This window comes from Syngnathoides biaculeatus, chromosome 11 (assembly GCF_019802595.1).
Source record: "Syngnathoides biaculeatus isolate LvHL_M chromosome 11, ASM1980259v1, whole genome shotgun sequence".
Taxonomy (NCBI): domain Eukaryota; kingdom Metazoa; phylum Chordata; class Actinopteri; order Syngnathiformes; family Syngnathidae; genus Syngnathoides; species Syngnathoides biaculeatus.
Window position 1 is genome coordinate 17,293,144 of NC_084650.1, and position 13,672 is coordinate 17,306,815.

The 13,672-nt window shown below is 42.7% G+C and overlaps 1 protein-coding gene and 1 long non-coding RNA gene across 2 annotated transcripts in view; one reads left to right on the forward strand and one right to left on the reverse strand.

Annotated features, from left to right (window-relative positions):
- The window catches only part of LOC133508361 (uncharacterized), a 22,522-nt gene extending 20,267 nt beyond the window's left edge, over positions 1-2,255 (forward strand). The window contains exon 5 of the long non-coding RNA XR_009797041.1: positions 2,122-2,255. This is a non-coding gene — a long non-coding RNA (uncharacterized LOC133508361). The remainder of the gene's footprint in view (positions 1-2,121) is intronic.
- efemp2a (EGF containing fibulin extracellular matrix protein 2a) overlaps positions 1-13,458 on the reverse strand; it is an 18,361-nt gene extending 4,903 nt beyond the window's left edge. Inside the window, exons 1-9 of the mRNA XM_061834284.1 lie at positions 13,243-13,458; positions 5,161-5,390; positions 4,085-4,133; positions 3,536-3,724; positions 3,165-3,287; positions 2,970-3,086; positions 2,408-2,527; positions 2,156-2,275; positions 1,202-1,328 (exon numbers count right to left, since the gene is read on the reverse strand). Of these exons, the coding sequence (XP_061690268.1) occupies positions 1,202-1,328; positions 2,156-2,275; positions 2,408-2,527; positions 2,970-3,086; positions 3,165-3,287; positions 3,536-3,724; positions 4,085-4,133; positions 5,161-5,256 (941 nt within the window). The 5' untranslated portion in view covers positions 5,257-5,390; positions 13,243-13,458. The remainder of the gene's footprint in view (positions 1-1,201; positions 1,329-2,155; positions 2,276-2,407; positions 2,528-2,969; positions 3,087-3,164; positions 3,288-3,535; positions 3,725-4,084; positions 4,134-5,160; positions 5,391-13,242) is intronic.
- Positions 13,459-13,672: the final 214 nt, after the last annotated feature.

The following is a 13,672-nucleotide window of genomic DNA, read 5'->3' on the forward strand; positions in this document are numbered from 1 at the left end:
TTTCTGAGCCCAGGTGGCAAAATATCCTTTGCACAATCATGCAGGGTTTTAACGCTAAGGATGAAATTCGAAGGTCAGTGTTGCTTTTGGGCCTCACCGCTTACCTGCAGAGATTTCTCCAGATTCTCGGAACCTTTTCATGATACAGTGATGCCTCAGTTCTCGACCACAATCCGTTCCAGAAAATGGTTCGAGAAGTGATTTGTTCGAAAACCGAATCAATGTTTCCCATTACAATGAATGGGAAAAGAAATAATGCGTTCCAAGACTAAAATATTTGGCTTTTTAAAGCATTTTTTTTTTTAGCTTTTCCTGATAATAAACTGCATAATAGAAATACATGTATAGTTTAAATACTTTATATAATAAAATAATTTAAGAAATAGATTTATGTTTTGCTTAAAATGTATGCTTTAATAGTAGAGTACGCCAGGCTGGGAGTGCATTGCCATGTCTGTAGCAACTCTGCCCCAGCCTTGTAAACTTTTTTTTTTTTTTTTATAAACAAAAGTGCAGAATAACTTTAAATAAGCAACTTGCCTTCTTCGGAGCTATGATGGTTAATATCCTTGATAAGAAGAAAAACAATAACCTTTTTTTTTTTTTTTCAGGGGGTGTTCGAATTGACAATAACAAAACGCGTCGTGGGTGGGTCAGCTGCTCGCGGCGTGCACATTATGTTACGTTATTTCCGGGTTTTTCCGGCGGCGTGAGAATTCACAACAAAGCGAGTTGTGGGTCAACTGGTCTGGCGGCGCGCAATGTTATTTCCGGGTTTTGTCGGGGGCGTTCGAACACACCAAATGAGCCTTTCAGGGTTGCTCCTTTTATACCCAATAAGACTCACCTACATGTTCGACCACATATAAATTGGTATGTTAAAAAATAAACCTGGCGTATAGTTTGTTAATGAATATTCATTACAGTGTTTCTTTCTCGAAAGTCTTCCACACATTTTAAAGCCGTGAGCTTCTCCTTCACCACAGGAAAATTCCAAGTTTGGCCTTTGCTTTCAACACGTATACGTCGACATGTTTCGCCCCTGGCACAAATTGTAGTGCAATGTGGAAATTGTGGACCTGGCGCGTGTGAGTGTGCATCTGGGTTGCGGGGATTATTATTAGGAGCAGATGGCTAAAGATATCGGGAGCATGTGTGTGTGTGTGTGTGTGTGTGTGTGTGTTTGAGACCAGCCACTCACTTCTCGGACACCTGCACGTACGGTTCCAGACATTGGTTGGCGTCCACGCACTGGTACCGTCCGTGGAGGTTGACGCACGTCTGCGTGTCCGTGCACTGATGCTCGCCTGTTTCACATTCGTTGATATCTAAGGGGCCAACAAAACAGATTTTTAGTCCTCAGACTTATTGGGTCCAGGCAAACCTTACAACTTTTTTTTTTTAATCCATAAATACACTTTTTTTTCCCCCCGGAAAAGATCTTTCTTTTGCATTTTCAAAATTTTACACATGACTGTTTTCCTCAAATATGAAAACTCTTTTCAATACGTATCACTTTTCAAATCTAAAGTTCATAACTTTGTCAAAAATATGTTCCTTTTTTTCATGTTCATGTTTTTTTTCCCTTAAATCTTGGATTTTCCAAAGTTTTTCTCCAATGTACAACTTTTTTAATTGACCTTTTTCGCTATCATCTACATAAAAAAAGTCAAAAAAATTAGTTATAATATTTTCCTTTAAACAACCGCCAGGTCAGGATTGCAAAAGAGAATCTGTTTTCTATTGCTTTAACCATATAGATAAAGGTTAAAAATAAAACAATATTCAACTTTCTCCCCCCAAAAAAATGTCACTTTTCTGAATTAAAAAAAAAGGTTTAAAAACTCTTTAAATAAAGAATTTTCTCTAAAACATTTAACTTTTTCTAAAAATATAATTATTTTCTGGAAAAAAAATGATTCCTAAAAGATAAAACATTATTGAATAAAAACTTCTCAAAAATATTTAATTTTTTTTAAATAATTCATTTTTTCTCCAATTTTTGGGGGGAACAAAAATCAACTTTTTTCTAAAACGAAACTTTTTTAAGAAATTATTTAACTTCAAAAAAATTATTTTTTCAAAAACAACTTATTTTTTTAAATTTCCCTTTTTTCTCAGTGGTTGCGTGTTGAGGGAGGCCGTGCGTCCTCACCCTGGCAGAGCCGCGTGCCTTGCAGCTGGTATCCCTCGGGGCACACGCAGGAGAACTTGCCCGGCTCGTTGACACACTGGTGCTGGCACAGGTAGCTGGAGTAGCTGCACTCGTCCACGTCTGTCACAATCAACACGCCGTCACTCAAACTGAGTCCACTCAGTTAACAGAATTCCACCAGGGCATCACAGGCACACAAGCTTCAGCATTTTTTTTTTTTTCTTCCGGGAAAGGTCCCATCTCTGCACCTACCGTTGCAAGTGTAGCCGTCGGCCCCCAGCTCGTAGCCGTGGTCGCAGCGGCACAAGAAGGTGCCGTACGTGTTGTAACACTTCTGGGAGCACGGAGCCCCCATTTCGCACTCGTTCACATCTGACGAGAGACAATGCACACTTGGTCACCTTATTACGTTCATTGAATTTGGAATTTTTACTATACAGGACTACTGTACACATCCATCCATCCATCCATTATTTGAGTCGCTTATCCTCACAAGTGTCACAAGAGTGCTGGAGCCTATTCCAGCTGTCTTTGGGCAGGAGGCATGGGACACCTTGTACTGTACATGAACATGTAAACTCCACACAGGAGAGGGCGGGATTTGAACCTCGGTCCTCAGAACTTGGAGGGAGACGCTCTAACGAGTTGCAAACCGTGCCAGCCGCCAAAAGTGAATGCATGCGTTTTAAGTGAAATACGGCAAACTCTTGCTTCACCCAAACACAAACGCCTACAATCCATTTCTAGGACTCACCATGCGCCCAAAACCCCATTTCGATCCTTCTAGAAACTCAACGCAGACATTTCCACTCACCGATGCAGGATCGGTTGTTCCCCGCGAGCTGGAACCCGGGCTCACACTGGCACGTGAAGGACCCCGGAACGTTGACGCAGCGATGCTGGCAGTACCTGTACCTGCACTCGTCAATATCTGGCGGACGACACGAGGGCAGCCGTTTAATAATCGGCGGCCGTCTTTAAACTCCTGCGAAAATGTTCCCCGCCTCACCGATGCACTCGGTGCCCACTTTGCGGTAACCGTCGGGGCAGTGACAGGTGAAGGCTCCCAGGGTGTTGATGCACTGCTGGCTGGGCTGGCAGTCGTGCTCGTCACGCTCGCACTCGTCCACGTCTGCGAGGACAAATACAAATTCAGAATTATGCATACACGGAACCCCTCTTGCCGTGGTTTTCATAGCAGACCCAACTGTGATAGTTGAAAATTGCGGGATTTTATTTTTCAAGCCTGCAACACAGCAGCTGTCCTCGTGAGAAATCTTAACAACCAGCCCACCCGCAAAGGACAATCGCACCCACCCAGACCCCACTCACACCTGTTCCGACCACCCCCGGGACCACCTGCCCGCGGCCCGCACTCACCCACGCAGCTGTCTCCTTGAGGCTCGTAGCCGAGGGGGCAGGGGTTGAAGGCCTCGGTGGGCGCGATGGGGGGCTCGTGGGCCGGGATGACCGAGGCGGAGCGGGGGAGGCACAGGTAGCCTCCGTAGTGGTTGAAGCATTTCATCTCCCCCTTGCACGCGTCTGCGATGGTCTCGCACTCGTTGATATCTGAAGGGGCGCAGATGTGGCAACGTCACACTCGCGCCGACAACATTTTTGTAATAGCATAATTAAATATCTACGCTTACATATGAGTTTTTTGACATAATGATGATGACTTTTGCTTTGAGCGTCAGCTATGAACACTGACTGGTGGCAGTGAACTCAACTCCATAATTAGCGGCAGCGAACAATTCATAAAAAAAGGCTCAAAGCTATCACAATAATGGGAAAAACTATTGACAAGCCAACAGTTAGCGTTGATTGAAAAGCCTTGAAGCGACGGGTATTTTAACCCAAATGCTAGTGAGGAAGGCAAAAAAAGAAGACCGATAGATTTGTTTTAAACTCGGCCTTTCCCGCGTTTACCTTTGCAGTGCTCCGTCTGAGGGTCCCAGTGATAGCCATCCGTGCATTCCTAGAAAGAGAAACGGGACAAAATTAGGTCAGTTAAATGAAGAAATATCAAAACTATAAACAACACATTAGGACATGGAAAAAGGAACTGACGGGAATGATAAATCCTTATAAAATTGTTAACTGAATTGTACGTCTTAACAGTAGCTCTATGAAAATGCGTTGCGGATAGTAGCGTGAAACATTCACACAGTACTGTAATTTCCGGTCTACAAGCCGCAACTTTTTTCACACGCTTTCAACCCTGCGGCTTATGCGGTGCTAGCGTTAGCGCAGTGCTAGCGTTAGCACACCTGGTTATAAGCCTTATAACACAGAGTTTAACGCTAGTGCACCTGGTTATAAACCTCGGTACAACGAAAGAGTTTAATGCTAGCGCACCTGGTTATAAGACTCGGGACTCAAAGAGTTTAACGCCAGCACACCTGGTTATAAGCCTCAGTACACAGAAAGTTTAACACTAGCGCTGTGCTAACGCTAGCCCCGCGTTAATGCTAGCGCCACGGGTTATAAGCTTCGGGACACAGAAAGTTTAATGCTAGCGCCGTGCTAATGCTAGCGCCGTGCTAATGCTAGCCCCGCGCTAACGGTAGCCCCGCGCTAACGCTAAATTCTTTCTGTGTACAGCGGCTTATAACCAGGCGCGCTCTGTAGCCTGGAAATTACAGTACGTCTACTTGAATATCGCTGAAAGAAAAATAAGCCTGGCAAAGTTTTAGCTATCCAAATGTCACCTCCAAATTTACTTTTCAGAGGTATAATTAGTCCTGTATGTTATTTTATTGTGGCAAAATGTACCTGCCATGTGAATTGGACGGAAAGAAAACACCGGCCAAAAGAAATAGTGTAGCGGCAAAATACCCCCCCCCTCCCCAAAAACAATCGTCAGAAAGGGAACATTGTGAAACGTACACGGGAGCAAATTCATAGAAAATGTTGCAAAACAAAAACACGATACAGCTGTTTGTAACGTTAGCGGCAGGGAGAGGGAGCGCCGGAGTATAGCGGGAGAATTGATGCAGCCGTACCGTTTGGGTGTCAATTTCTTTGGGCGGCTGTGAAATAACACTGTGGAGGAGCACGCACACGCACGCGCACACGAATGACACACGGGCCCCCTGCATACTACCGAGACCCTGAGACTAGAACACGCATAAACACACACATGCGCGCACGCACACACGCACGCACACGCACGCACGCACGCACACAAGGGAGAGGTTGTTGACTTTGGATGGGCTGCCTACTCAATCAGCATCTGCGGAAAGAAAGACAGAAAAAGACAACATTAGAGATGTCACAAAAGCCCCAAAATGGCGCCACTCAACTGAGTGCCATTGTGGGGGGGTGCGGTGGGGGGGGGGGGTCCAATGCGTTGAAAGCTCGTGGGAGTGGTAAATGTCAACTTGAACTTAATGACGGTTATATTTAATTGCTGTTCAGGTAATGAGGGAAACGTTTCTCCTTGGACCCAAAACGTTTGCGAACTCCGCCACGACACCAACCAAACGATGAATAAAATCAACTGTCGCCGAGGCCAAGAAAAAAAAAAAGTTAAGTTAGTTTGGCCTGGCTGGCCTGTTTGTCAGCCAAACAGTGCGGCCTTGATCACTAATTGACGAGAGGGACTTTCACCAGGTAGAAGAACATAAACACCGTGACGTCCTCCAGCTGCGCATAACATTGCACAAATACATTTTTCTTTTTTTCTATTAGCGCTGCACAGAAAGCCCTCTGTATCTTTAGCCTGGCGGACTGCAACAGGCTGCCCTCTGAATGGGTCTTAAATTGTCAAGTACGGGAGTTGGGTTGCAGTAGATTATGTCACATTAGATTTTGATAACTTAGGTTTTCTGGTGAAACTCATACAGTAGAAGTTTTATATTCTTCAAGGAAGAAGTCAACTTTTTTTCCTAAAAAATGTACGACTTTACTGCGATTGGCTGGCAACCAGTTCAGTGTGTACCCCGCTTCCTGCCCGTTGACAGCTGAGATAGGCTCCAGCAGTCCCCGTGACCCTCGTGAGGATAAGCCGTGAAGAAAATGGATGGATGTACAACTTTAAAGACTTAAAACTCAAAGTGCACTACTATACTCCATATTTTTATTCTATAAATTGACATATTAAAGTACAAGTACAGTAAAAAAATTAATCTGGGTTCACCAATCGATTAATTCAAACGCATTTAGACAAATTACTAAATACAGTTTTTGCCTGGGTTGATCGAGATGCATATTCAAGATAAAACTGCCATATTATGAAAATTAAGTTGTACATTTTAGGGATTATGCAGTTGTTTATGTTTGACAAAATAAATTGGAATATTCCAGGAATACATTTATATATTTTCAAGAGAAAAAAAAAATCATCTTCAACAATAAAGTTGTCATGGTATGATAAAGTTTATTTTGTATATTTTAAGAAAAAAACATTGTCATTTGCAAGAATAAACGTGTTCATTTTGGAAAATAAAATTGTGATATCACAAAATAAATAAAGTCAAATTTTTGATTAAAAAACAATTAGAATTTTAAGGGGGCAAAGTTGTTTATTTTCAAGAATACAAGTCATAATGTATAGAGAATAAAGTTGCATATTTATGAAAATAAAGTAAGACATTTATTTTGCTTTATTTAGATCTTTATATTTGAGATTAACATTGTAATAGTTTTAGAAAATGAAGTCATTTTTGAGCAAATAAATTATAGATATTATTGTAACAACTTTGTATAAAAGTCCCAATATTACAAAAATAAAATTTTACATTTTTGAGGTCAAACTCATAATAGTGTAACAAGAATGAACTTGTATTTTGTCAAGATTAAAGTCAATTTACAATTTATGAGACTAAAGTCAAGTATTTAAGATTTTTTTTTTTCAATTCTTGAGAAAAAAATATGGATATTATGAGAATTGTGTTATGTTTTTTAAATTTAAGAGCTAATGTGAAAATAGAGTTGAATATTGCCAGGATTTAAATCCGACTAATATCAATGTAAAGTTGTATATCTTGAAGAAAAGGAAAAAAAAGTTGCATATTCGCAAGATTAAGGCCCTCATATTATGGAAATTCAGTGCAGGAAAAGCAGTTCAGGTCCATTTGACCCGCCAACCTAACAAGATAAGCAGTACAGAAAATGTATGCATGGATGCTTGGAGAAATCACACCAGTGTGCAACTTTCCAGTTAGGGCCCGTTTGCTGTCATTATAAGTCCCTCAAAATGGCTCCTCGCCCTGTAAATAGGGCCACACGAGTGAGTTCGTGCAAAGTCAGCTGGACTTGGAGCGCGTGACAGCCGGTTATGATCCACGTCCGCTTGCTCACAAGACAAAACGCAGGCCACGGGCTTGACGTGGTCAACCCCCAAGACCGGAGCGTGACATCACGAGCTATTTGGGTCTTGAGAGGCATAACATACCAGTGTGCAATCAAGAAGCCCGCCCGCGCTACGTGACCGGACCGGACTGCGGTGGTGGGAAGTCACCAAGTGCAAACACATGATCGCTCAACTCGAGTCATTTTTTTTTAATGGAATCTGGTACGTTACTTATGTATTTCTTTAACAAATTTTTACTTGCACTTCTTACATTTGAAAATGAGGCCTGATGAGTGATCTCCGTTGGGGATTTTTGAAAATATGAGCGGTTCGGGCCGGTTGTTTGCTTTGACTTGCAAGCAAATATTTGAGATAAAAGTGTTGTAGTTATGCTCCAAATAGATACTTCAAGCTGTTCAGTGCTAAACTAAACAATGAGAATTTTCTCTCTATTTAAAATATCCAAATACCTTTGCCTGAGGAAAGTCTGCTTAGCTTAATGCTAATAAACAATGGAAAACACCACAGACAAGCTAATAAGTTCCATTGCTGCAACAATGGATATTTAAATTCAAATGGTGCAGCAGCACATTTAGACAGACAATACTCATCGGTATATATATATATTTTTTTTTTAGAAAAACAACTGGAAGTAGCATTTAATAGATATCCCTGTTCTGTTTCTAAACAGATGAAATATCTTTAAAGTGCTGAAAGCATATGCAAAGACTACATTACAATACAGTGCTGCATTGTTGTTTGGACTTTCCTGATTTTGCAGGCACGGTACTGTATAAGGACAAAGTGCCGCTCGGTTGTGAGTTAGCTATGCTCAGCTTCCAGAACAAGGCCCATTTAGCGCTCCAGCGTGGAGCAAGCAAGCTAACAATGGCTATACGCGAAAACTCCGTCTTTGCTGGATCCCTTAATTTACGGAACACCTCGGTGACGGGATTTAAGATCTTAACAAATGAGTAAATAAAAAAGCGATGGATTGAGCTGAACATCAAGACCACCAACCGACTGTGAAGTGCACATTTTATGCATTTGTGGGGGGGGGCTGTTTTGTGCAATTTTCATTAATATTACTGCGGCATATTGAGGAGAAATGTCTGTATTACACTGCCCCTAGGTGGCCACACACATTAAATCTTTACCTCTACTTTTGTCAAAGTCTTTTTCTCCTCAGTTGTCTTAAGTACTGTACAGCATGTGTATACTTTTGTCACCTCCGCCAGACTGTCCAAAATGTAAAACGAAACGACTGCAAACAAAGCGAGCGATCAGTCTGGGGCGAGGTGGCCGACTGTGGCCGGCGGGGATGCGTGAACGAGTGTTGGCGGACATCTGGAATGCCGCGGTGAGGATTTGGATGCCGGTTCTCAGCCGGGATGCCCTGGCAAACGGCTGCGGTTCCCAGAGTATCGCTTTTCTGGGAAAACCCCCCCACGGCTTGCGTAAGGCAGGGGTGGGCAAAGTATGGCCCATGGGCTACAGTCAGCCATTTCTTTTTACATTATTAAGAGTCCCGTCGTATTTATTGCATTCATGTTGTCAGGTTCTCTTAAAACTGCTGAATAATAATGTATTGTTTTTTTTAAACATAAAAATGTGAATTAAATAACCCCATATTAATATTTAACAACTATTTGAACACTTGTTTTATTATTATTATTTATAACTGAATTAATATTTTTAGCCTGAAATTGTCTCACATTTAAAAAAAATCAATTGTAATTGTTAAACTGAAGTTTTTTTGTTCATAAAATAATAAACACTTGTATATTTAATGTGACAACACCCCCAGCTGGACTCGGACATAATCTGATAAAGGTTCTGGCCCTGACCCCCGCGGGTTCATTTTTAAATTGCCAGTCAGCCCAATTTAACAGGCAAAATGTCAGCTCGCTTGACACAAGTGACCACCTGCGGACTTGGAAAAACACGGCGAGGGACCACACGCGGACACGCACGTCCGCACGGGCGCCTCCCGTGTTGTTCTGCTCAGCCGGGCACGGAGAAGCCGGAGCGCACCCTCTAGTACCCGCTGAGGGCGGTCAACCTGCAAAAATCCAAACGGTGATGGACGCCGGTGGGTCTCGTGAGAAATTCTGTTCCAGAACCGGGCGCCCCCGCTGTATTGCTCCACCGGCCCACCCTGTAAAGTGGGTCAAAGGCCTGATTTGTCATCTGCGCTGACAACGAGGACGGTTTGTGGCCTTTCTGGTGCTTTTCCTCACCTGAGTCAGTACAATGAAAGCCAACTATGGGTGAAAAAAAATGACCATCTGCCAACAAAAATCTCTGATCGCCTGGCTACATGAAGCTCCTCCAATCAATTCAAAGTATTAGATGCTCGGCTTGGGAATATTAGCAAATTCGCACATCACCTATTAATATGTGGGGGTTCTCTATGTTGTGCGCCTTACACCATGGTGACATGTGGGGCACCACTGAATTCTGCTGGAAGAACTGCAGTATGAGAGGAAAAAGAAGAGACATAGCCGACGTTCCCACAGCAGAGAGAATGTATGCCTCTGAGTCTTGTTAGGATCTGTTTGTATGAATTTGTTTGAATGTTTATAGAATTACGGTGATAGTGACGCAAATTCCCACTCTTCATCGCGAAGAATGAACGTTACGTGACATGTCGAGACATCAGGCGGGAAGATAAAACTTGGGCGCAAGTGGGTCTTCCAAATGGACAGTGACCCCAAAGATACTGCCAAAATGGTTAAAAAGTGGGTGGCTTGAGGACAACAAAGTCTTGGAGTGGTCCTCACAAAGTCCTCATCTGAATAATTCTATTAAAAATTTGTGGGGAGATCGGAAAAGGCGCGTGCGAGCAAGGCCACTGAATATCCTGACTCAGTTACACCAGTTCTGTCAAGGGGGAATGGGCCAAGAGTCCAAGCGGAGTAGCTTGTGGTCAGAAGCTTGTGGAAGGTTACCCGAGACGTTTGACCCGAGTCATGCAGTTCAAAGGAAATGCTACTCCGTACTCAGGAAATGTATCTAAACTTTTGACCTTGGAGAAAATTAACATTATTGTGGCATACAACAAAGTTAAATAATTTTGGTGATCCCGACTGACCGGAAACAGAAGTATGGAAGTGAATGAGTTGCTACAATTCGCTGTCTGAAATTCACCGTCTGGTTACTTCAGGTCAGAACCAAACAGCCAGCCAATCCAGTTCCGCTTCCTTAATATGTGACGTCATGTGACTAAGAAAGCCTAACTGCGATTGGCTGGGTGCTCGGTTCTGACCTGAAGTAACCCTGCCTGGTGGCACAGACGGTGAATTTTAGACAGCGAATTGTAGCAACTATTGAAAATGTGACCACTACATTTCAAATTCATATCCCATTTTCCGTGGCATTTCAAATTAAAATCCTGGTGGGCCTAATTTACTTCCATACAGAAGAGGTTGAATCTGATTTGACTTCAGACAGTGAGACAAAAAATGTAATATGTTTTCACAGTGTATGTAACCTTCCGGCCTATTAAACGAGAAAAATGAAATAGACGCTTTATTTGCTTTAGTGGGCCACAGAAATTTATGCCGCAGACTGGATTTGCTCCCCCACCGCCACCGGTGTTTTCGACGAAGATTTCTGCCTTGAGCTTATTGTTTTCGTGTAACTCTAGCACTTGACCCGGATCACCCTGCGGTGGCTTCCCGTGCGAAGCCGGGATGACGACGCGGTGCAGTCGCGGCGCACGTCTACCCTCCTATTACAGCCGCTGCCGCGCGGAGCCAAGAACCCGACTGCGGTGATTACGGGGGCCACTTTTACTGTACTGCCACGCCAGAAGTAGAGCGCTGGCGTCGTCACGTGACGCGTTCGCAAAGAGAAGCGGCTCTTCTCACCTCTCGCGCAGCTACAACGATATGCCGCCATTCGTTCCGGCGAATGTTGTTCAAAGTCTGGCTCGTGGGCCCTTTATTTCCTGCCACCCGAATTCTGCAGCGTACACTACTAAATAAGGATAGCTTTTGACACAGAATGTGTGTGTATGTGGGGGGGGGCAACGAGAAAAGTGTTGGTGTCATAAGTGGAGGGATTGCGACACTGCGACACGAATAATGCTGCTTATACAAACTACTGCACATAAGAAGAATGAATTGCTTTTATGTACACCTTTTTTTTAAACTATAGGTCCCAAATAATGTATTTAAAGCTAAAATAAACCTTATACACGTTTGGCTGCCTGCCTCCATGACATGACTTCTACAGGAGTCACCAATCAGCAATCTGTGTGGGGGCGCGGGGGGGAGTCGCTGGAGAGGATGTGGCAATGTACCATCCATGTTTACTCTGTTACAATAAGATACATTCTGCTTGCTAGTTTTAGTTTCATTAATGTAATACCGCTTTCGCAGTCTATGTATTTTAGTTTGTCAGGGAGATTTCTGCCTTTCGCAAATCCAATAGTTGCTGTTTCACTCCACTCGAGCAATCAAAACGGACCCAGGCAGTCGCATGACTGTACACGGAATCTCCGCAGCAAAGTTTTCCGATTGACACATTTTCGTGAAATTTGGAAAAAACAACAGAGAAACGTAATCTCTGACAGGTGATCTTTTTGTCCTTTCCGTGACTTTAAACAAAGAAAAGTTAAGTGAAGAAAATTTGTTATGGAAGAATTTGCTTTATGTTCTTTCTGTTAAAGTGACATTGTTGGATGGCATTTTTATATTCACATTTCATACACTTCTCTAGCTGTGTTCGTGTTTTGTATGCTTTGAATAATTTTTTGTTTTGACTGAATACTTGGTCAAGTAATTATTTGGAAGGCCTTTTTTTAAAAAAAATATGTATTTGAGTCATATTAGTCAGTCTGTAAATGTACTCTTACCTGAGCACAACCTGGGACTACACCATCCATCCATCCATGACTATGAATATGAAATACATTTTAATTTAAGAAGTGTAACCTCCCTGGCTGCAGAAAACTGTAGTTTTAGCAATATCTTAAAAAAAAAAAAAAGACTCTAATGAGACTGTATAAAAAATGTTCATTTTGGAAGTTGCTTTACAAGTTTGCATTTGAAAGGTAGAAAAAAAATGGCAAGTTTAGTGGATCTTGAACTTTTTACATTAAGTACACCTAAAAAAACCAACTTGGTTGTAAAAGTTCCACAATGTTGATGAACAATAAAATACAGTTGTTGTAGGCTGAAACGTTAATCAAAAACAAGTAAGGTCTTATTCCTCAAAAGTATATTTAGTATCTGCGGAGGCGATTTTAACATTGTGCAGTTTGAATATTAACACTGTGATTAAACATGGGAAAAGAAACACGAAGAATACTTTAATCAGAATTCCTTGGTAAATCTTTGAAAAGAAACTTGTAACAGATTAAATGCAATTGGATTGTACTTAACCAACCTGAACTGTACCTAACAAATGTACTATAGTAGATTTTCTTTTAAAATTAAGCCAGGGTAACATCCACAATTTGGACATTTAATTCAGTAATTCTTTCACATACCACTAGAAGGAGCCTCCGTGCCACGAGCGGTACTTATACCACACTTTGAGATCGACTTTCTGATCTAGTTAAAAACTTCACAAAGTTAAGTTTTGACTTTGAATGAAACAAATGAACTGAGTTCAATCAAAAACACGGGCGAAAACATTTTTCAAAAACTCTGAAATTCCACATTATGTCTCTATGTGGCCAAAAATGGCCACGAACAAGCCGAGAGGGGTTGTAGAACCGGACCAGGCCCGAAAGGTTATCAAACAGCGATGTCAACTGTTACATAAAGTGAACAGAACTCACCAGCGCGTCTTGTTTCGGATGTCTGCGTCGTCTTTGTCGGCCTGACCCCGGCGAATGTGACTGCGGGGAAGTCGACCCTGAAGCTCCACGCGCTGCGCACTGACACGCTGAGTGGGAGACACTTGGAGAGAGAGCGGCTCAACACATGCAGGAGGGAGAAGGGAGACAGGAGAAAGGAGAAGGGAGAAGGGTGGGAGAGCCAGAGACAGAGAGAGAGAGAGAGAGAGAGAGAGAAAAAGAGAGAAGGGAGTGGACCGCCCACTCGTCTTATCCCCCCCACCCTGGCCCCCTGCAAAGTTCCCATTTCCTTGACTTCTCCCGCCTCCCCAACACCCCCCTCAGCCCCAGTCTAGAGATGCGAATTCCTGGTCTGCGGCCCAAATACTCGAAAATTTGTCCAAATGGCAAGCGAACAACAACTTCACAGATT